This window comes from Camarhynchus parvulus, chromosome 2 (assembly GCF_901933205.1).
Source record: "Camarhynchus parvulus chromosome 2, STF_HiC, whole genome shotgun sequence".
NCBI lineage: Eukaryota > Metazoa > Chordata > Aves > Passeriformes > Thraupidae > Camarhynchus > Camarhynchus parvulus.
In genome coordinates, this window is record NC_044572.1 from 45,967,625 (window position 1) to 45,990,839 (window position 23,215).

The following is a 23,215-nucleotide window of genomic DNA, read 5'->3' on the forward strand; positions in this document are numbered from 1 at the left end:
AAAATTGTGTCACTTCAGAAGGTTGTTTGAAAGACAAAGTACAGTAAAAAACATCAGTTACAAGTACATTCAGATATCATATGATTAATTGCAGTGTAATTTCATATGCCCGTGGCTGCAGTATAATGGCTTATCAAAAGGATGATGGCAATTTTGAACATCTCCAGTTTTCCTCTGCAAGAGAAGTCTGGTTTGTGTTTGGAGTGTGGGTGTTTTTGTTTGATATTTGTGTTCAATGTTTTTTATAAAAGTACTGGCAGAAGGAAACAACCACAGTGTAGGGGCACCAATGCATTATGTTCTGCATCTCAGTTGTCAGTGGTTTAGAAATATCATGCAACACCCTTAAGAGCAGCTAAAAGAATAGCTCTCTTCAGTCTTTATTTAGATTTCTAGCTGAGGATATGAAGGCTACTGATGAAAGAAGGGAATTTCATCTCCATTTGTACCCATTCACGTAAACTTACATGACACGTGGATGCTATGATACTGCCTTTATGTTTAATTCAACAGAACTGACAGTCTCTAAAAGCATGTTGCTTTTTTTTCTTGCTGCAGGCAGATCCACGGTTTGTATGGAATGGACACCTTCTGAGAGAATTTATTGCTCAACCAGAGGTAAACATTTAATAATGATTCTGTTAATAGAGAACAAATACACTTTTGCTATAAGTATGCAACATCTTTTTGTGATTCTGTCTCTTTCAGACAGCCAGAATCTAGTATAACATGGCTAATCATCATCTAGTTTAGCACAGTGAATCTTCTGCTTTCAAACTTCCAACTTTGTCAATGTCCTCAGTAGTACTTCTAGAAAGCTACTTTTTTGGAAGTGTCAGTATTTGAAGATACTGTGCTGTGAACATAGCTACTCATATAAACCAAAGGGGAAGTTACACTGCACAGAGTATGCTTTTCAAGCATTTTGAAGTTTAGCTACTTATGTATATTTGGGTATAGGCAAGGTCCAGTTCATCACTTTTTTTCCTAAGACTGTCTCACATCATTCTTTATGAGTGCAGTTTAAATTCCATTTTCCTGGTGGACAGATCATAAAGCTGGTCATTGAGAGTAAGACTGACAGTTCAGATTCTTCCAGTTTATTTCAAATGAAGACACGGTGTAACCTTTGAATTCACTTAGTCCAGTAAATACAAGTGCATGTCTATGAGCCACAGCTGTGGCACCTTAATGGCCAGACTGTCTGAGCCCCTTCCTGCCAGAGACATCCTATGTCTGTTGAACTCCTTGGATTGCCTGCACTCCAGCAGCCTCCTCTCTCCACCAGTGCTTTGCATTTATCAGAGCAAGTGACGCACGGCTTCTATTTCTGCCTCGGTAACCTGTGGAGATGTGCTGGTACATTAGACAGCGCTGTTCCAAAAGGCTGGATTGTGTACTGCTTCTGGAATGTGAAGATAGCAAGTAGAGAAGGGCTGTTGTGCATATTCCAGGGGCATATTACTGGGTGTAAAGTTTGCATAGTGCTATGCAAATAAAGCTTGGGAAATGAGAGAGAAGCTGTGGTGGGAACAGCAAAGGAAAATCAAGTATGGCTGGCTAGTGAAAGCAGACCTGGGGGCAAAGCACAGGAGCTGAAAAGAGCGATAACTGATATTTTTATTCCACACTTCCCCTCACATTGATTACAGGTGGCTTGATGCAGGAACAGTTTTAGGTAATGTTAAGTGTGGAATTTCTGACTTCTAGTATTGAATTTTAAAGTTTTCTTGAAAGATTAAGTTATTCAGGAATGGCAAGATAGGAAAAACCCTGGAACAAGCATTTTGAGCATTAATCACATAAAAATACATCTTACTGAAGGCTTCTGTAACTACTGTCTCTGCATATGTCCTTCTGTGGAAGTAAAGGAAACACACCATGTCAAAGGATTTTCAGCAAGTATGGCTTTATATCTGGTATGTTTGTAGGAGAGTAAATGCTGTGTATAGGGAGGACAAAGCAGCTTGCTTTTTGTCTAGGCTGCTTAATTAGGATTAGACTTTTACTTTTTTCTTCCTGCTGATAAGGATTACATGTGTTGCTGTTTTCCCTGAACTTTTTCCTCAGAAATGAATGTTTCACCCTAAACAAAAAGTAAATGATATAAAGTATATGAAACTACCACAAAATCCTTAGGCAAAGCATAGTCACTCACCTTTTTTGGCTACTAGTGGTTAATATTCTTCACATGTATTTGTGTTTTTCAGATCCATAGGTTTGCTACACCAGTGATGCATGGATGTATCCTTTTGTGCTGTAAAACTGTGTACTGGATATGGGTAGTCCAGTAGCAAAATGGCTGCTGTGAGGCTGCTCTGCTGCTACACTGCCAATTACAATACAGAACACATTGTCAGAAATAAGTTACAGTTTGCTCATATATGGATGTTACATATTGTTTGATAGTCCCCTTGTACGTTAACTCCCTGGAATATTCTGCTTTGAGGGCTTAATGTATTTGATTTTACAGTCATGGTTTGCATAGCTGTCTTTCAGTAGGAATGTTAAGATTAATATGGCAGATGCTCTCCCATCAGCGTTAGTATTTTTTTATCTTGCTATAAGGATGCATTTAATTTAGATGCAAAATAAGGGAGAACAGTTTTGACTTGAAAGAGTGCTTATGGATGTTGATGACTAAAAGGATAAGTTCTGCTGAAGGCTCCTGGAATGCTTTTCCTGGGCAGCTGCTTTTCCTGCACCAACACTTTGGGAAACAGCCTTTTTAGCAAAGCAGTCATGAGTTTATTTTTGAGAAGGGATGAATGCTGCAAGGAAGCTGAACACTTTCTGGAGGCAGTGTGTGATAAACAATAAATCCCATGTAGTTGCTCCTGGACTGACAGTGTGAAAAAAGACTGGCAAGACTGGACAGAGCAACTCATGCCACGTTCTGCTTTGTTCATCCATTGCAAAGGCCTCTCAGGTGTGTGCAGGGAATGGCTTCCAGATGAAATCAGTTGATCTGATGGGACTGTCAGCAGCTGGCAGATATCCAGTCCTTTCCTGTGACTTCATTTAGTGGAAAATGTTGTGGGAGTAGGCAGGGAGACAATGGAAAGATAGCAAAAGCGAACCATTGAAACACCCTTATCCTTATCCTGCTGGTTCTGGGTAAATTGCAATTAACAACTGACAGACTGCAATTAACACCTTCCTCGAGCCTGTTTTTTCACTGTATAAAAAATTAGCATAAGTAATGTTTGTTTAAAACAGAATTACAGCAAAACCTTAGGGAACTCAGGAATTTGAAGAAATGGGATTTCTAGCAATAAAAATGCTAGGAAGACCCCACAGCAGAATTGTTACAGTGCCACTAGAAGGTAGTTCAGTAATATCAAAGGTGCTTTTTTTTCCCCCCATATAAATCCAAATATATTTTTTCAACTACATGTGCTGGGCTTCTAGTCTTGCAGTGATGAGAAATAACGGACTTGGATAGTTGAGATTTTAATCACCTGAAGCCCTAAACTACATTTAGTATTTACCTTGGTGCTCCAAATCAAAGCCATTCTAAATAGCAGTAAATTCTGTCTTGTCATCTGTATATGTGGAAGTTGCTGATAGCAAGTTGTCATTTTAAGTGAGCACAGACTGCCAACAGAAAATAGGCTGACAATTGCTAAGCAGCTAATGTTAGAGATAACCTTTCTTGCAGAATACTGTTGGCTGTACGAATGTTGAATTTAAGGGTGGAGGACCTGGCAGTAATTTTCCAGGGAAACAGAGGAATGGGTATTTTTCAGCCTTAATTTATGAATTGAGAGAACATTCTGGATGGGGACAATTTGTATTATATTTTGGGAGGTTGTTTACAAACAGTATTGGCATAAATACAAACAGAAATCAAGATGACTCATGTATGGAATCACTGTGTTCTTTAACAGAGCTGAGGTGCTCATGTACACAGCTGCTTTATGTCCCATTTGAATCATAGATCCAGAGCCTAAATTTCACTTGAGACAAAGTATCTAGACTCTTCAAAGAGAAGACTGCAGTAGACTAATTTAAAAATTGACCATTTTGATCTTTTACTTGCTTTAAAGTGATGGGTTTCAGTTTTTAGGGGCAAAACATGCAAACTGGTGAATCTACCTGGAGAAATTTTTCGTGAGTGCTGGTCTCTATTAGACTTGATAGCTTACTGCAGTCCCAAATAAGTGCCACTATAAGTAGCACAAAATGAGACTAAAGCTGAAATTAGTTGTCATTGCTTGTTGGTTAGTCCCAGGTGCATTTGGCACTTTGGGTATGTAGCCCAGGCTACAGGAAGCCATTCTTGTGTGAGAAGTTCAGACTGGAGTCTTGATGTGTGTTCATTCTCTTTTTCTTCACATGGATTTGAAAGCCAGTCTATTTTACTGCTAGTTCTGGCATTTGTAGATGTGATGTATGTCGCACTTATGGGTGCAAAATGTATACCCCAAGATATTTACTCTTTTAAAAGCCTAGAAAAAATTTTGAAGAGGTATTTTTGAAGTAGTTGTTAATTTTTAAAAGCAATAGGGCAAGAAACTGTTACAGTAGTCTAATGAAATTATGGATGAGATGGTTTTCCTAATTTTTTAATAGGACCATAAGATCCAGAATAGATTTCTTTAGAATTACATTTTCTCAAAATTACAGCAGTTTTAATGATTGTTCATAAGTGACATCACTATAGAGTGTTGTTTTGCAATGTACATATTGATCCTAATATTGCTACTGTCTCTCCAGTGAAGTGTTCAACTGTTGTTGGGGTGACAAATGTTTACACATTTATTTGAATGTAGTCTCTTGGTTCCTTAGTTTCCTACCTGTTGATGTGTAAAAATATCCTAATGAAACATAGGAGTTTTTCCTGAGTGTTGTTCATCAGTTATCACTATGCACTCTTGTTCTATTAATGGCAAGTGTTTTGACTGGCTGCTTATTTCCAGAAGAAGCTGTTTCAGGGCTGGTGTGCGCTACTATGTGAGAGGTAAAAGAAAAAACTGATTTGTTCAGAAAATAATGTGTTTTATCTGCACATGCAAGTTACCTTTAAGAGTAAATGAAAAAACATTGTTTAGTTTGTCTTGGGCTTCTTCCTCCAAAGAAAATATTAAGAACTGAAGCATTTTTTGATATTTATTAAAACTGACTGTTCTTCATGTCTTTAAGACATAATTGCAAAAGTTTTGTAGTGATTTTTAGCAGATGGCTGTTTTCATTGGTGCTAAATGCAAGTGTGTAATAACCCTTTTGGTCTAGCAATAAATCCAACTAAGAGCATCACTGGTGCTGGCAGGGGAGCCCTCAGTGGTGTTCTCTAATTGTTTGAAGTAAAAAAGCAAACAGGGAAATGAATTTAAATTACTTTCTCTGTTCTTAGTCCCAACATACATGCTTTTGAAGAAATTGGTCCATTTCTGCAGTACCATTGTTACAGAATTGTGAATATTTTGGTGTCAGAGCACTGGTATTTTTTTCATATTAAATGATAATCTGTAGTGCTAGAAATATCAAAATGTGTTAACTTAAAGAAGCACAGTTCTGCTTAAATTTGGTGCAGATCATATTAAACTTTTACCAAGGTTGTGTTTAATATTGTGCTGTCAGGCAGCTCTGCGCTTCCTGTGAGGGCTTAAAAGGGCGGGGAAGGAAGCCTTTTGCTGATGTGCTGTCACTGTTTTGCAGGCAGGCTGAGCCAGCTAACACGGTCTTTTTCCTCCACAGGTATTGATTCAGAAGGGCACGCTGCTAACTTTGTTGAGACAGAGCAAATTGTGCATTACAAGGGGAGCAAAGCATCGTTCGTTCAGGTAAAGTCACTGTAAGAAACATAGATACAGATATAGCTCTGTCTTGTTTGCATATCTTATATGCAATCTATATTTAAAAGCATAAACTAAACAAACAAACTGAATTAGTTTGACAAAATAAACCTGTCTGCTTTATTTTTAAATGTCAAGTGGGTTTTGTAAATTCTGCTGTTTAAAAGCATTACCATTCTTTTGCAGACCCGTGGATCTATTCCTTTTTTCTGGTCTCAAAGACCAAACCTCAAGTATAAACCAAAGCCACAGATCAGCAAGTCAGTAAACCATGTATGTGAGTGTTTGTGTCTTGGGGTTTTAACATGTTACTGGGCTCATGTTTGTGTGATAGGGTTGCAAACTGTAATCAGAGGAATAAAAATCAGCAATACTGGATTGAGCATTATTTTTAAAAGTAATAGCAAGAAACCTTGTACTTCTTATAATGAATTCAAAGGCTGAAAAAAAATGCAGGCATCAGTGGCAGTAGTTTCTCTTTGGATCCAGTTTGCAGCAGTTTTAGTAGATGAACCAATACTCCTTATCTGTACCATGTTTAATGAGGAGAACTGAATGGACTGGGAGGAGAAAAGTGGGAATGTTTTGGCACAATAGAGAACATCAAACACTTAGTTGTAAGAATCATCAAAAATATTATAATGGCAGTTCCTTGTAAAGCACAGATCTTAATAGTAGTGTACATCTGTCAACCCATTTCCTTTCTCTTCTAGATGGATGGCTTCCAAAGACATTTTGACTCACAAATAATTAGCTATGGAAAGCAAATGATTGTCAACTTGGTATGCTTTCACTTGTTCTTCCTGAAAAAGTTGTTGTTCTTTTAAGCAGGCTTCTGAGTAATTCTGTCTTTGTTTTCCCTTTTCCCAGGTTAACCAAAAAGGCTCAGAGAAGCCTCTTGAGCAAACCTTTTCAAAAATGGTGAACAGCATGGCAAATGGAATGGTCAGGTACATGTGACATGAAGTAATACATTTTGTGTTAAAAGTTAAGCATTCCCTCTGAGACTCACTGAGTGGTCAGCTCTTCAGGGGCCTTTACCAACTCTGTGATTTGTTTGCATTTTATGTTTATGAAGTAACTTGCTAAGAGAGGACACAGGCAGAATAAGGAAGGAAATTAAGAGGCAATGGTAATGCCAGTATTGGAGCCATAGTATGCAATGGAGGTCTTCTGCATTTTAGGAAAAAGATGATCATGTCCTGTAGAACTAGCTTCTGGCCAAAGGCCTTGGTTACATTGCTAACTTAGTGAGGGAGTGCTGAGTGTGAGCAGAACAGGATGGAACAGTAAGGGGAACAAACAATTTAAATGCCTGGAGCTCAGTGTAACAATGGGCCAAGAGTGGAGAATCCACTTGGGTTATGAGAAATTCCATCTCTTTGGGGGAATAGAGAGTGCAGTACACAATTTTACAACCTGTCTGTGCTTGCTTTTGATAATTTCTGGAGGGAGGGCTTGTATCCAACTCATACAGCTATTTGCCCCTCTACCTTATCCTTGAAATTACTGTGCCATGGTGTTTTTATTCTGTGCATATTTGCTATAAAGTCATCTGGTGGAAACCAAGACATGAAATTATGTGAAGGTGCATTTTGGTGATGTATATGTTCAAAAGTGGTGTTTGGCAGCCCTATTTTACTACTGCTATCAAAATCCACTTTCTTGGTTAATTGTTTTTGATGGTGTTGACCAGCCAGAGTCAAACTCGAGACTTCAGTTACTTGTTTCAGCGTTCATCTTTCTTCATGCATAGTCCTGGAATCTTGTCAAATAACTTTTGGGTTATGAATGCTTGAGGGGAGGAATGTAATGCCCTGTAATTCACAGCAAACATATACATACAAATGTCTAATTAATCAAGTACCACTCATTTAGAGTACTTCTTGCCAGAAATCAGCTGTTGAAATTTTGTTCCAAGTCAGTAGCTGCTTAATTTTCTTAGGACAGTTAGGTTAGCTGCTTAAACAAAACCTGTCTTGGGTTTCTAGAGTTATTGAGGGAATTATGTCGGTAAAAAATGTTGGATTTCAACACCTGTGTCTAGTTCAAAGTGAACAGAGAACAAAAGAATCCTGGCGGGGGAAAAAAAAAAAAAGACATTAAGATTTGTATCCCTTCTGTACTTTTCTGGAGGAAAAATATTAGCCAGAACATAGAATGGAGCATACACAGAACTTGGAACACAATGTGTGCTTCCCCAGACTAATGGCATTTTGTAAAGAATTTTAAATGGTGTCACCATTCACACTAAGGGTGCTGCATCAGGAAGATGACAGAGCACTTACAAAATCTGCAGTTGTGCTGAAAATCATCTCTAAAGAAAAACAAATCCTGTGTCACTATCTGTTTTATAGATCAGCCTTTTGCTGTAGGGTTTTCTGTAACCTTCACTGCAGTACATACATAATCTGAAAACTGCTTCCCTCTGAACAGATACGTGGCATTTGACTTCCATAAAGAGTGCAGTCGGATGAGGTGGGATCGGCTTCAGATTTTGATGGATCAACTGGCAGACCAGCAAGATGAGTTCAGGTAAGGCTCTGCAGTTCTTTCACCTCTGTGCTGCTAAAATGAGATCACTTCCTCATAGTTTCTATTGTCTTGCATTAAGGCACAGTCATACAGACCTTCTGTTGTCATCTATGGAGAAAACGCATTAGTGTGTCCATATCTCTGGTGTCTTGCTGACACCATGTGCAAGTTAGACACCTGGTTGGGGGTTGGATGTAGAGCCCACATTGCCTCTCCATAAAGTGGATCTGAGAATTGCAGCAACCCTGAGTTGTGAAAAGAGCTGCCTTTGTAAGGTTGGTGGAAGGTTAGACAAAGAAATGAATGTGCATACAACTGGAGCTATTAAAAAGCAAGTCTCTTTAGATTATATTTGTTTTCATCCATAGTAATTCCAGGTCATGTTGACAGCAAACTGTTCTGCCTTGTAGTGTAAAACACTGGGTGTTCCTTCCACGGGCATTTGTAAAAGTGTTTTCTCTAACACACATTGTTGTGGCTCCAAAGCTTGCATTGGCATTGGTTGTTAGCCCTTGCTAATATAACTAACCCACAGGGAAACACATTCTTATTTTTTATAGTCATATCAAAATACACAAAATGCACAAAATGTCCAAATCAATTTAAATCTTTAGTCTCACAAGTGGGTTTTTGGTCATAGCTACTTGTAGACCTGTAGATTGCTAGGGAAATAGTTTAGTTTGTTCTGCTTTTCTGATTGCTTCCTTCCTGTTCTTGAAGCCTTGTGACTAAAGCACAAAGTAGATTAGCTAAAACATTAGAAAACTAGCAGTGGTATAGTCTGTCCTGACAAAATGAAATGAGGTAAGGTGTGGACTAGAACAAGAGTCTTGTTAATAAAGTCTCTTGCCTGGAGTGATGGCTACGGGAATGATATAAATTAATCAGCTTATAGTTAATATTCTCTGTCTACCACAAAAAAAAAGCCTTAAAAACTCATAAAGACCTAATGAATAAATTGACTTTGAGCACCTTAAATAAGGAGAAATAAGATTGTAGTTTTTTCCTATATAGCAAGGATCCTTTATTCTTAGAATTAATACCGAATCCTTTAACTTGTTTACTGTCAGCTGCCACTGGAGGCATAGAAAATAACCAGATTTCCTTGAAATGAAAACTTAAAAAAAGCCAGATATAAAATTGAAGACTCATTCTCAAGATAAGGCTGGCTCTAACTGAACTTGTTTTATTTCATTTGTAACGACTGTTGCTTAAATAGGAACAGAAAAGTCTGAGTTCTAATCTTCACAGAAAATAGTTTTGCAACCCCTAGGGAGGTAAACAACTCTTATTTTCTGCAGGCTAAATCCAGTTGTGGAAGATCTTTCAGAAAAGAAAGCTGGGTTTGTGGAGATGTTCTTTGTTAGTTTTTTAATTTTTTAGAGCGGCTATAGGAGATGCAGCATTTAAGAATAGACATTTCTAGTTAAATAGGATAATAACAAACTATCTTATCCTAATATCAGTTGTAGCCAAAACCTGGGGGGAAAAGGAAGATTTCACAGGTATTATTGTCGCTGTAGTCTTCAACAATGTAAAAACATGGTTTAACAAAACTATCTCAAGAATGATGAAAATTACACTTGAAAAGAAAACACAAGGCTAATCAAAGTAGATTCATGTGTTTCTAGGATTCCTGATAAAAATGCTGAGGCTCTTGATAAAAATGCTCTACAGTAACAGTGGATTATATGCTAGTCCAGAGTTCATAATTACATATTGGAGTAACTTAATCTATAATTATAATCTGTAAACCTACAGACAACTGAAACCTTCATGCTGTGGCAGGACAGACATAGTTCTGTCCTATTTGCACATCCAGCTAATAAGTAGATTGGAATATTTTTTCTACCAGCTCAGCATTGGAATGCAGGTGTGCAATTCAGTATTTAAAATGAGCTGTTTGTTATCAACTACTGGAAACACCTGGTTTAGTGGATTTAAAAGATTGAGGTAATAATTAGCATATGCAAGGGGGGAATATCTGGACCCCCCACCATGTTCACATAATGGAGAGAATGGCATGTGACAGTAGCAGATTTTTCCATAATTTGCAAGCACCCTTAAAAAATCTTCCTGGAAGTACCTGAGTACCTTCCTGGAAGAAATGTGCCTGACAACTTAGATAACTTTTATGCATTGGTGACTGGGTTGAACTGGTGACCACTTACCAACAAATGTGGTTACTTCTGCTGCTAGGCTCTGCTAATGATTTTCATATCTGTGGAGCTGGGACACTAAAATAACTGGAAAAAAAAAAACCACAGGTCCCTGATTTTGCACCAGAAGTTGCTCTTCCCAGTAACGTATAACTCAAGTATTGCTGATTGACTTTCTGAATGGTAGGAGTGAATACTGCACTGAGATTGCTAAATGTTCATCCATTGGTGCTGTTTTGCAGCATGGCAGGAATTCAGGGAGACATCAAAGTTTGAAGACATGGCTGAGCACTCATCAAATGCTCAGGACAGTTGTGGTTGGGTTGTTAGGATATTTACTTGTGAAAACATGTGGTTTATATGGACTATTATCTCTAAATATGTATATTGTGTGTGTTAGTTACTTTCTAGTTGACTCGGAGGGTAAAACTGTGACTCAGCAGGAAGGAACGTTCCGCAGTAACTGCATGGACTGTCTGGATCGCACTAACGTCATCCAGAGCTTGTTGGCACGCAGGTCTCTGCAAGCCCAGCTTCAGGTAAATCTTTTACTCTTCTTTGACAAGCTGGAAGAGGAGAGAGGCTTTCCATTTAGAATGGAAATGTACCTTGAGTGCTCCAGTAAGAGCTTGCATAGTGGAGTTACTGTACTGCTTACCTGAGCTGCATTGACTAGACTCAGGTTTGATAAATACAGCTTTTTTGAGAGCAAATCCTAATTTTTCTTTCTATCAAACTCCTAGCAAGCCTCAATGTGCTTTTTATTCCAGAGACTTGGTGTTCTGCATGTGGGACAGAGAATTGAAGAGCAGGCAGACTTTGAGAAAATCTACAAAAATGGTAGGCTGTTTATAGAGTTCAAACAATGACTTTTTCTCTGTAGAGAGTATATAACTTCCTTAATATTTCTTATCATTTTCCTATTCACAGCATGGGCTGATAATGCTAATGCTTGTGCCAAACAATATGCTGGAACTGGTGCCTTAAAGACCGATTACACAAGGCAAGTCAGCGTTTCTTGTAAGGGCCTTCTGGGTTTTTGAACATGTTTGAGATTTTCTTCAAGTCCTCATGTCTGAGAAGGTTACTCATCTGGGGCTTAGGCTATAGATGAGTCTTTTGCAATGGTTCAGTTGGTAAAAAGACTAAAATCTCCAGATTCCATGCTGTGTTTATATGAAAGTAAAGGCTATCTGGAAATGAAAACCAAGACAGTGTGCCATGAAGATGCACGTTTATGTTGTCTGATGGAAAGAAGTGTCATTTTATTTTACAGTTTTGTTACAAGTACATGTGGTAATAATGCAGAGGCAGCACTAGATAAATGTATTCCTATGCAGGTGTTCATTTAATGTAGTACACATCTGGATAGTGACAGAATGTAAATCTGAAATTCTAGTCCTGAATGCATACATATATTTTAAATATTGTTCACAATTTCTTTTTGCAGAACTGGGAAGAGAACTCAGTGGGGCTTAATAATGGATGGCTGGAACTCATTAATACGTTACTACAAAAACAACTTTTCTGATGGATTTAGACAAGTAAGTAAAGCTTTTAACCTTGGGGAAGTGTATTTGATAACCATTGTTGTGCATTCTAACTCTTGCCCTCCCTTTCTCTTCCAGGATGCAATTGATCTTTTTCTTGGAAATTATTCAGTGGATGAAGTAGAACCTGCTAGTCCTTTACATGTCAAGAAAGATTGGAAGTTCTTAGCTGTGAGTATGGAGACTTTATTTGTAATAAGAGAAACACAACAATTCAGTCACTGGCTTCATTATGTCTGAGTAGGACTTGTCTGTTAGTCATGAAGCATCCCTGTAATCTGGTAATGTTTCTGTGACACCTGTTATAGGATTAAACCCTGACTGTTCCCTTGACAGAAAATGGAGTGTCCTTGAGGTATTGGAAAAATTGCTGCTTGGTTTTTTTTCAAATATGCTTCACCAGGTGGAAGGGGGAAAATTCTACTAGTCACTATCAATGACTGTTTCCTTCTGCAGAAGAATCTAGTGGACTTCTTTTCTCACACTTCATGTAGGAGCATAGATTGTAACACAAAACCCACATTCTTTTCACTTTTTTCACCTTTCCCTTTCTGTTTTGAAATGGGATTTGGGAACATAATGGGTTTAACTGGTGTATTTATTTTATAAACAAAGCATATGCCTCAACCTCTCTTTTAATACACAGGAAGTGTATTTCAGTTCTAAACATAATTATTGAATACAGTCTTCCAGATTTTGGAACTATCCAAATTTTCTTTGTACCTGAATGCAGGTGAATTGAGAAGCGAAGCAAGTAAATAGTTTTACAGTACAACCCATCATAAAAGAAATTAAGGAACATAGGTACTGCTGTATCAAGTGATTATTCTGTTTCTCTTTCCTCAGTTGCCTATTATTATGGTGGTTGCTTTCTCCATGTGCATTATTTGTTTGCTAATGGCTGGTAAGTCACTATTGAGTTTAATTGTATAAAACTGGCTTATTTCTCTGTGAACTTTGTGTAAATATTTCTCTGTGAACATTTTGTAAATGGTTACCAGTAACTGTTCAGTGTAGAATTGCTTCTCAGTCATTCTAAAAGTGCTTGAACGTGGCTCTGGAGATTGAGGTTTAGCACTGTGTTGTTAGCGTGGAAAAAACTGAGATGCTGTAGAAAGCAGTGTAGAAAACTCACGTAGAAGTCAATTAAGGGACAGTTAATTATCTCCAAATTTAGATGCACCTGTAGCTTTATTGTAGGCTGGATGAAGCCGCAGAGGAATACCTGTCTAATTTTGGGCAAAAAGACAATTCAGAGCTGTCAGATACAGGCATAACCCTGGTTCTGATGGGTTTCCCTTTAATCTAAATCTGTGTTGGGAGTGGTGAAGGTTTTTGCCTTCTGCTTTTGCCTTGAATTTTCTAACATTGTTGCCAGTAGAGTTCTTGGCTGACTTCCATGGATCTCTGTTCAATGGATTCCAAGAACTGTGTGGCAAATACAAATATTCCGAGGTAAGGAAACAGAAGAAGATCTGTGAGAGACTTCTGATTTCATTTGACAACAAATCTCTGAGGGAGAGCTAGAAATATTTGCATTTGTCCTAAAGTAAAATTGTCTGCTAACTGGAGATAATGAGCTAAAAGGTTTATCTGACTCTTCTTCTCAGGTGATACATGGACTGAGACACTGGCCTATGTGCTTTTCTGGGGAAGTGCCAGCTTTGGAACTTTTGCTATCATCCTTTACAACGGCAAGGATTTTGTAGATGCACCCAAGCTGGTCCAGAAGGAGAAGATGGACTGAATTTGTGTGTGTGGAAAGCGGCTTGGTACTGAGGATTCTTCAAACCACACTTGGAGTCTCTACTGACCTGCTTTCCACACCAAAAATGCCCTTATGAACATTCTTCCTTGGCAGTGGGGGGGTCAGGGGTAAGGAAACGGTGTCCTGTGGTGGTGGTAGCTTTCAACTGAGACCTGACTTGACAGTCTTAGTTGCAATGGTCTTTGGAATATTGCATTAGTGGGCAGGGCTCCACTCTCACTGGAGTAATGCAAAGACAAAAGCCAGCTTTTTGGTGTCTGGAATGTTTTTGGAGCTTAAGCGGACTGCTTAAGCTCATGCTCCACCTGGGTTGTTCCAGCTGGTTTTTTGGCCTTGACAGGAGAGAGCTTTGATTCTGTTCGTGTCTCAAAGTACCCAAATGTTGAAGCATTATTAATGGAACATCTGATAGGGATCTCTGAACAAATATAGCTTCTTACCAATAAAAAGTCCTGGTCCAGACTTACAGCTGGATTACGTTCGTTGTGATAAAGTCTGTGTTAAGGAGTCCTTCGTGCATATTCGTGTGTGGATTCTTTTCACTAAATATGAAAGATTTTTGAATCCTAATGCTATTCTAAAATGAGGTTTTTGTCCTGTCTTGTTTATCTAGAACTGATGCAATATTCTGCTAATCATTGTTTGGGTGAAAGGGCAGTGTAATTGGATGTTCCTGAAGTTGCAAATGTCTTGCACTGTTTCAATACTACAGTCTCCATATGAAAATCCAGTAGTTAGCAAGTTAAAATGTAGAATTTTCTTTCTGAAGATGTAAACAAAATCAAAGAATGTAAAAGTCCTTTGCAGTGGTTATTCAACCTTCCTTATGCTAAAGTTCCAAAGTACTTCATTACTTTAAGAATGGGTCACAACATAAAAGATGAACTTCATATTGTTTTGCTAGTCAGCTGCTTCTATCCTTGGTTATGTTGAAATAATTTATGAAAGGAGGAATAACAGCCTGAGAAGAAAGCAGTAAGTCTAAACTCCATATTTCTACTTGGGAGCAGCAGCTTGCTTTTCATGCATGATACTGTAACACACTCTTTTAAGAAAAAAAAACTGCTGACTAATTTGTGCTGGTTAATGTGTGTCTTTAAATTTAGTGCTTCCAAGCTGTATAAAAATAAGGACCAATTTTAAACTATTTTGTCACTTATTTTATATGGTTTGTTCAAAAACAGACATGGAACTTGCTTAAGGCGCTGTGCATTGTTTAATATTTCCTGTAAGTACAGCTGTATATTCAGATTGCGAGTATAAAATTTAAATGGGGGGAAGGGACAAACATGTAGAATACTACTAGGGCTAGCACAGGTGTCACTATTGAAGCTAGAACACAAAACACTGATACTCCAGTGTTCCCCTGTGTTATGACTGAAAATATGTACAGATTCTTTTTTTTGTTTTGTTTTTGTTTTTCTTTTGCAACTGTTCATTTTAACCTTGAATGTTTTTGGAGGCCTCTCTGGGTTTTGTGTAAACATAACCTATTCATGAGCACTAGTACTTGCAAGGTATCCGTTTGCTTCTAGATGCTGTAATGGAAAAATACCAGTTGGTGGCTAACTGGAAAATCCTCCTAACTTAAAATTTTCAAAGGTGAACTCCCTCATGGGCACAAAGTACAAGAAACATCATAGACTCAATATTTGAAAGCAGTGGTTCTGGTGGCTCAATGGCTGGTGGAGTTTGAAACCTGGCTCAGTTGTCTTGCAGTCTAGAACTAAGTTGTTGCATCTTTGGTGAAGAACTTGTTGCAGCAAAGACCAAACTTGAATTGCTAATATAAAAGGTTTGTAAGACTTAGAATAATGTAGGTTTTAGAAGTTGGAAGGCACCTGTGTTTCAGTGCTTTGCAAAGAGTCTGTATTTCTAAAATCACAAATGGTGTACTACTCTTAAATGACAATAAAATGTTCAGCTTTTCTAGATATGCTGTCTGCAGTGCATTTTGTGCTTTGGAGCAGACTGTTCCCAACTCATTCTGTAGGAGCTGTTTCATACCTGAAGGCTGCTTCGGTTTTGTGTGTGCTCGTTGCAGGTGGGGTTAATCACTCAAACAGTGCTGATCACGGCAGAGCCTGATGTCAGTCTGCACTGTGAGATGTTCTGCTCCTCTCAGCCATGGCTGGATCTCTGTCTGGAGCACCTGTGCCTGGAGTGCTCCAGTGCTGCATCCCCAGTGTCACCTCTGCTCAGGGCCGATGGCTCTTTGCCTCTTTCCTCACAAGGGCACTTCAGCCTCTTATTGACCATACCAACAGGTGAAAATTCCAGGTGTCTTCCTCCTTTCCCTTTTATCTTCGCTAGGTGAGGAGACGGACACGCACAGAGAAAATTCTTGCTGTTACAGTTCTGCATCCTGAAGCTGTAACTTTTTTCACAACAAATTAGTGCTTTACAGGTTCTAGGCCTTGGATTTTTTCCTATTTGTAAAGCTCAAAGCAGGTTTAAAACGAAGTAGGGTGGTTTTTTCTTACATTTATTTTTAATCAAGGAAGGCAAGCTGGTAGTTGTAAAACCTTACAAAAAGCCAGGCTTTTATAGACCAAGTCCCCTCACTTCTATTCACATCTTATTTTTCCCCCATCCCTCTTTTCCATGCTCTCACCTTTCCCCGCCCTCTCCCCCATGGCCGGCACCAGGCGCTACCGGCGCTCGCCGCGGGTCCGCCCGCCCGCTAGGGGGCGCTGTGGCGGCAGCGTCCTGGCGCGCGCGGCCTGGCGCGGCCTGACTGAGAGGCGCCTCCGCCCCACCGTGCCAGGGGCTCCGCTCGCCCGGGGCTCTCCGCTCGCCCGGGGCTCCCCCGCCCGCCGCCGCTCCGCGCCCGGGGACGCCCGCCCGCCGCCATGAAGCTCGTCAGGTGAGCGGGTGGGCGCGGATGGGGATGGATGGAGGCGGATTGTCCGCGCCCTCAGGGCCGCCGCGGCGGCAGCGCCAGGCGAGCCCGCGCCCTCAGGGCCGCCCCGCGCTCTCCCCTCACCGCGGGCGGGAGCGGGAGCGGCCCGGGATGGGCTGGGCCGGGCGGGGACCCCGCTGTGAGCCGGGGCCTGCGCGGGTCGCTGAGGAAAACCCCCCTCCCACTTTTTGGAGGGGAACCCCCCGGAGCCGGGTTTGCGTTGCCTTCCCGCGATTGTAACGATTTTTAAAATGGTTCCTTCTTCATACGATAATGGCTGTTTGGCCTGGAAGTAGATGCTGGATGTGGCAGTGTGTCACTGAAGCGTCCCAGCTCCTGTGTCTGGGCAGGACGTGGAGTGTGCCACTGAACATCCCCGGCAGAATCCGTGAGCGCCGTCCGAGGGAGCTCAGGATGCGGAACTGCTGGGTGCTGCCTGTCCAACACGTACGGCTTTGCGTGGAAGTGAACGGGCTGGGGCTTTTTTAAATGCGCTTTTAATTCCCAGGTTTCTAATGAAGCTGAGCCATGAGACTGTGACCATTGAGCTGAAGAATGGGACGCAGGTGCATGGAACGATCACAGGTACGGAAGGATGGGAGGATGCAGCAAAATACTCCCGGTTGCCTTTCGGCAAACAATTGGCAGTCGCGGCTTGAATGAGTTTTTTGTCCTGTGCTCCCTCTTGCGGGGACCGGCACAGGGAAATGCAGGAGATGGGCTTTGTAATTCGTATCTTTGTGTGCAGGCGCGAGGTGTGTTTGTGTTGCAGAAGTGTCTGGGTATTGTCGGGGCTTGCTGGGAACAGTGGGGAGCTGTGACCAGCCAGCTCTCCATAGGCAACCACGAACGTACTTGGGAATTTCAGTGGGTCACGGATTGTCTTTGATGTGTAGTAGTGGGTGAGTCCATCCGTGGTCAGAGATTTGTTTTTAAGGTTCTGCTGCGAGCTGTAAATTCGCTGTGGCACTGGGAGCCTCTGCGCCCAGCTGCAGCTTTGCCTGCAGACAGGCTTTGGAGGAAGGAAGCAAACTCTTCCAAACCTTGCTTGGTAGTCTCTTGTCATTTTAGTAGCACGGTCACAGAGTCACAGAATGGTTTGGGTTGGAAGGGACATTAAAGATGATCCAGTTCTAACCCTGTGCCATGCCCAGGGACGCCCTCCAGTAGGCCAGGTTGCTGCTCAAAGCCCCATCCACCTTGGCCTGGAACACTGCCAGGGATGGGATATCCACAGCTTCTCTGGGCAGCCTTTTCCACCTGATGTGGTCTTAAATTGGTTAAATTTTGCATGTTGACTAAAAAATAAAGTTACTTCTGTTAAGCACGTTTTTTGTTAAGGCAAGTCTAGATGGAAATGCATATTTGCATATGTTTGATTGTGCGAGAGGCGGGTTTGAGAACGGCAGAGCTGGGTGTGGGATATAGGGCAAAGAGGAATCCTGGCCTAGAGAATCTGCTCCCCGACTGCTGCCAGAGATCTGTCCTTGTGTTTGTGGGGATTCCTGATTAGCAGGTGCTTCTTTATATCACTGAGCTGAAAGTTGCAGGGAATTCTGCAGGGTTCATTAAGTGTTTCTCAGGTATTAAAACATGTTCGAGCTTTTGTCTGCTTTGATAACCCCAGTGAGGGACGTTGCTCTGAGTGTTCCCATGAGCTGTACTTAGAGCAGGTAAGATGTGGGTGGGGCATGTTGTGTTTAATGAGGCAAACCCTCAGGGCTGAGTTGAGGAAGCTGCTGCATCTCCCTTCCTAAACTTGCCCCCAGGTGGCTTTCAGAAGCTCTTCTGCCCAGGCACTCTTGGAAAAAAAAAAAGATTCAACTCTTGTTAAGTTTGAATTTTATTCCAGAGGATTGTTGAGGTGCTTTTTTGGCCAGCAGCAATCTGTGGGGATTTGGCAGAGTTCAAAACTGGCATTATTTTGCAGCCAGGTCCATCAGCTTTGATTAAGAGCTGAGGGAGCCACCTTGGTGCCCAATTGCAGCACGCTCTGCTGAACCCAGCAGATGGGAAGCAAACACTGCTGGGCTCCTGACCTCGCTGCTCTTTCAGGCTTAATTGTTGAGCAAAGCCTCTCTCATTTTCTGGTAAGAATCTGCAAAAACATTGCACCATGTCCTCTTCCTCCCAGCTCCAGGGCAGGAGCAGGGATGAAGGGGCAGGTTTTGTGTAATGCCCCTCACACCAGCCAAGGGACTGGGTCAGGTGGAGCTGTGTAAAATCCAGAGGGAGAGGACAGAAAAAGAAAATCACTGTCATTTTGATCTTCATAGCTGGAGGTCAGATCCCACCTAAAGCTCTGGGTATGCAAAGTAAAACCTTCTGGGGTTTGTTTAATTGCTTCTCATGGCTGTTACACAGTACATGCATCCAGCTGAGGTGTTTTTTCCAGTTTGGAATTGTGCATAACACAGCACAGTGTGCACAGTACTGATTCCATACAATTCCTGTGTCCTGGCTGTTCTCAGAGTTTAACCACAGTGGTTGTTCCTTGCAGTGGGGTATTTTCTGTACTTCCATAGAGAATTCACTCTGGTGTTGAATGTATTTTATCAGAAGGTAAATGTTGCTTTTGTGGTTGGATTTTCCTAAGGTTTACAGAAAAAGGGATTTACGCAGGTTATTTTTTCTCCTCCAAGGGTTGTTTTGCTTCTTTTTAAAGGACTAAAAATTAGTATTATCCTTTTGTAATATGCAGTAGTTTATTTGTTGTTCAGAGGAGTTATTTTAACCATTTACACAGCAGCTATTGCCAGGACCTGGGTAAAAATCTCTAACCATGAGGAGCTAAAGGACTGTCATGGTAACTGGGTAGTTCAAGAGAGACAAGAGATGTTCCATTCTGTGACAGGCTGAAGTAATTCATCAGTGGTAGAAGCAGATGTTGATGAACAGAATAAATCTCATTTCATGTGTGCACTGAAAAACAGGCAACAAGAGACCTTATACCTGAAATGAGGCTTGTGTTGTTTCAGGAGTGGATGTGAGTATGAACACACATCTGAAAGCGGTGAAAATGACTCTGAAGAACAGAGAGCCCGTACAGCTGGAGACCCTGAGTATTCGAGGGAACAACATCCGCTACTTCATTCTGCCTGACAGTTTGCCTCTGGATACTTTGCTGGTCGATGTTGAACCAAAAGTCAAATCCAAGAAAAGGGAAGCAGGTGAGTTTGTGCTTTCCTAGTCAGTGTTGTTCTGCCTTTGTGTGCATTTTAGTACTGTGTGTCTGAAGGTGTCTGATTGGAGTCTGTCAGCGTCTGCATTTGGTATTGAATTCCTCCATTCCTGAGGGTTGGACACGGCACTGGCTCAGTCTGCCTTGCCCACCTCCTTGGCATCTGCAGAGCTTCATTCACATGAAGTTGTGTTATGGCTTTTCATACATCTGTTTTTAAAAATGTAAATGTTTATCAGCTTCAGTAAATCTTAACCTGTCTGAGTCTTATAGTTGGTACCCAAAGAGATTTACTTCCTCTTCTCCAGGTGCCTGTGTTTCCTCAGTTTGTATGGGGAGCTTCACACAGATAATAAGTGCGGGACCATATCTCAAATGGTGTTGAATGGTTCCCTGAAACTTGGTGGGGGATAAAAATGGTACATATGGATTTGATAGACTTGAGAACCTGAGGGAATCAAGGCTGTATTCCATTGAGCACATCTCCAGCTTTGGCTCCCAGTAGTGTTCCAGTCTCAGCTCTTCTGCTCTTGCTGGAACTTTTTTTTCAAAGTGCTGTTGAATAAAAATCCTTTTCCTTAGAAGCCTAACAGTATAGACTGTAACTCATGTGTAATCCACACTATTGAAGATGAGTCTCCAGTAGACCCTAGGAAATCAGCAGCAGTATATATTTTGCCACCAGTTAATCTGTGTGTTTTAAAAACAGTGAGCTGTAAATGAAAGCTAATTGTGCTCTAGATTCATGTTGTACCATTTCTCCTGTAATTAGTGTTGAAGTATGTGGGCGTGCAGGGTGTTCTGCATTGGTGCAGAACCTCAGCTGTGCAGCACTGAGTGTGAGCGCTGCAGCTGCTGCCTTGGTGGGGAATAAGGATAAAGCTCCCAGAGGGGCTTTGCTCCTCTCAAGTTCATTAAAACAGTCTGATCACACAGAGAAATGAGCGTGGTTAGATTGCTTTTGTCCTGAACCTCACGTCATGGTGTGAATGGGAGCATCCCTACTTGGGAAGCAGCCCTGATAGCTGCAGTTACCTCCACTTGATGCTCCCTGCATCCCCAGTTCATGGAAGTGCTCTCTGACCAAAGCTGTGCTTTGCTTTGCTGTAATCCATAAATGCCCCTGGGCTTCAGCAGTGTAAAACCCTTGATTCTGTCCTTAGCAAGTGGTCAGGAAAGGGCAGGATACTGACTAGGCTGTGTGTGCCATGCGTGCCTTGAGTCCAAGCGTGCTGGCACTTGGTGAGCACAGCTGCCCGCTGATGCTGTCATCCTCCAGCTGGGGTTGATGCTTCCATGGATTTTACAGGGTCAGTGTATTACCAGCATTATAATGACACCTTGCTTTAGCTAAATTTGTCCTGTGTCGCTGCTTCTTCTGTCTCTTCTGAATTTCTAACCTACATCCCAGAATAATTGTCACAGCTTGCTCCTTGAATGTGGGTGCCAGTGGGTGTCTCTTAGAGAGCCACCCGCTGCTGCAGAGTTTTCAGTATCTTTGTGAGCCCTGCGCTCACAAGCACATTTTAAATGAACCAATAATCTAAAAGTTTGCAGAGTGTCCTTGCAACCTGGTGGGTCACATTTCTTTGGGAGACAGAGATGCAAAGGCATGTTATGACCTTATGGATCATATGACATTCAGGAGTTGCTTGTGGCCTGCACTGTCCTATGATTCTGTCTTCCCTTTACAATTAAATAGCAGTAATTAAAACTGGGAGCACACAGTCAAGATCTTTGCCTTAGAATCACATCTGCAATTGGTAGAGTCGTCACTGAGACCAGTAGGAGCTGATGGATGCTGGGATCCTTTCAAAACGCTGACCTTCCACATGGTGCCTGAGACAGGATGGGTTTGGGAATCTCACAGCATGTCAAAATTCGCATTTCTCTCTTAAAAAAACTAGACTTTATATATATATATAGAAAAAGAATGAATCCTGGTTTCCTGTCAGATTACCCAGTCATTTGGGAGCAGCCAACTATTTTATGTCCTTGTTTTCTGCAGTGAATCCAAGAACAGACAGTAGTCTGTGGAAGTTGTATACTGGAAGAACTAACACAAAAGATGCAATATTACCTGAAACTTACTGAACATTAACAGACTTAATACCTAATGTAATGTCTTATCACAGGGTAGCAGCGTGGTGATTATGCTCCATACAGAATGTTTTAATCAAAAAGAAAGTATTCCTCGGTCTCACTATATTTTCTCTTTTTCTTTTGCCTGCCAAGTTGCTGGAAGAGGCCGTGGAAGAGGCCGTGGCAGAGGCCGAGGTCGTGGAAGAGGAAGAGGAGGCCCAAGACGATAACTTCTCATCATATTCTGGGCAATTCTGGGCAATTACCATATTCTAGGCAATTTCAGGTTTATTTTGTACAGGTCTTGTTTATGGTATCCATTTTTAATAAACAGAAATGTGAAAAGGTGTCTTTCCTTTGTTAGCAAAGCCTGGGGAGGGAGACAGGGCTGTTGCAGACTACACAGATCTTGCTTGTCACTGTCGAGATTTTGCCCACCCCTGGGGGCTGTACATTTCCTCTTGCTTTTTGCCCCAGAACGAGAGACTCATGTTGTACTTTCACAGTGTTTTAATTAATCCCTCTTTTCTAAGGCACTTGCCATCTTCTAATGGTTCCATAGTTAAGATGCTGTATTAAGAACCCCTGTCCTGTGAGTGTGTCTCTAATACTGTTCTTCAGAGCAACCTTTTCTAAAGTTCCTAGATACAATTTTAATGTTTTCTATTACATGAAGCTTGCAATTTAAACATGTTGCTTTCTTTATAAAACATTTGCACAGGGAAATTAGCCAGGTCCATGGAACTGCTGGATTGTTACATCTGATGATTAAAGAATACCTGCATATAAACTTTGTCAAAGCTATTATATGGCATACTGTTGTTTGGGTGGGGCTCGTAAAGCAGCTTTATCACAGATACCTTCCAGCGTACTTACAGTACATCCCTAGAAAATACAAAGTACAGCACAGCGCACAGTTGCATGCTGGAATTGAAAGCTTACTTCTGGAGGTGGGAGAACTTGTGCCACTCACACAGATGTGTGCATATATATATAGATATATGCAAATATAAATATATATATTCACTGCATTGCTGGACACAAGTATGAAAGAAGCCACATTGGCCACAGTTATCTCCCAGTGCCATCCTGCTGATTATTCCCATGTAGGAAAGCAGTTGTCACATTCTCATTGCCAGGCTTCAACAGTTTCACCTGTTTATGAAATGCAGATGTCATTTCAAACAATGAGCATGCTTAAGTGTCTTGAATGGTCTGGGGACATTTGTTGGTAAATTGG

The 23,215-nt window shown here is 41.1% G+C and overlaps 2 protein-coding genes across 3 annotated transcripts in view; both read left to right on the plus strand.

Moving 5' to 3' along the window:
- SACM1L (SAC1 like phosphatidylinositide phosphatase) overlaps positions 1–15,742 on the plus strand; it is a 29,466-nt gene extending 13,724 nt beyond the window's left edge. For both annotated transcript variants that reach the window (XM_030943048.1, XM_030943049.1), the window contains 15 exons: positions 559–618; positions 2,211–2,244; positions 4,862–4,963; positions 5,701–5,786; positions 5,985–6,071; positions 6,512–6,580; positions 6,669–6,748; positions 8,235–8,333; positions 10,893–11,031; positions 11,263–11,332; positions 11,423–11,495; positions 11,943–12,036; positions 12,121–12,213; positions 12,889–12,946; positions 13,653–15,742. In XM_030943048.1, coding sequence (XP_030798908.1) covers positions 559–618; positions 2,211–2,244; positions 4,862–4,963; positions 5,701–5,786; positions 5,985–6,071; positions 6,512–6,580; positions 6,669–6,748; positions 8,235–8,333; positions 10,893–11,031; positions 11,263–11,332; positions 11,423–11,495; positions 11,943–12,036; positions 12,121–12,213; positions 12,889–12,946; positions 13,653–13,789 — 1,281 coding nt within the window. In that variant the 3' untranslated portion in view covers positions 13,790–15,742. The remainder of the gene's footprint in view (positions 1–558; positions 619–2,210; positions 2,245–4,861; positions 4,964–5,700; positions 5,787–5,984; positions 6,072–6,511; positions 6,581–6,668; positions 6,749–8,234; positions 8,334–10,892; positions 11,032–11,262; positions 11,333–11,422; positions 11,496–11,942; positions 12,037–12,120; positions 12,214–12,888; positions 12,947–13,652) is intronic.
- Positions 15,743–16,515: 773 nt separating this feature from the next.
- SNRPD1 (small nuclear ribonucleoprotein D1 polypeptide) lies at positions 16,516–23,163 on the plus strand. Its single transcript, XM_030943491.1, has 4 exons — positions 16,516–16,676; positions 17,221–17,297; positions 19,691–19,882; positions 22,129–23,163. Exons 1-4 carry the CDS (start codon positions 16,663–16,665, stop codon positions 22,203–22,205), a joined length of 360 nt encoding a protein of 119 aa, XP_030799351.1. The 5' UTR covers positions 16,516–16,662; the 3' UTR covers positions 22,206–23,163.
- Positions 23,164–23,215: the final 52 nt, after the last annotated feature.

Coding starts and splice junctions, on each gene's coding strand:
- SNRPD1 (XM_030943491.1), top strand. Junction 17,298..19,690: donor GGTGCATGGAACGATCACAG/GTACGGAAGGAT, acceptor GTGTTGTTTCAG/GAGTGGATGTGAGTATGAAC. Junction 19,883..22,128: donor ATCCAAGAAAAGGGAAGCAG/GTGAGTTTGTGC, acceptor TTGCCTGCCAAG/TTGCTGGAAGAGGCCGTGGA.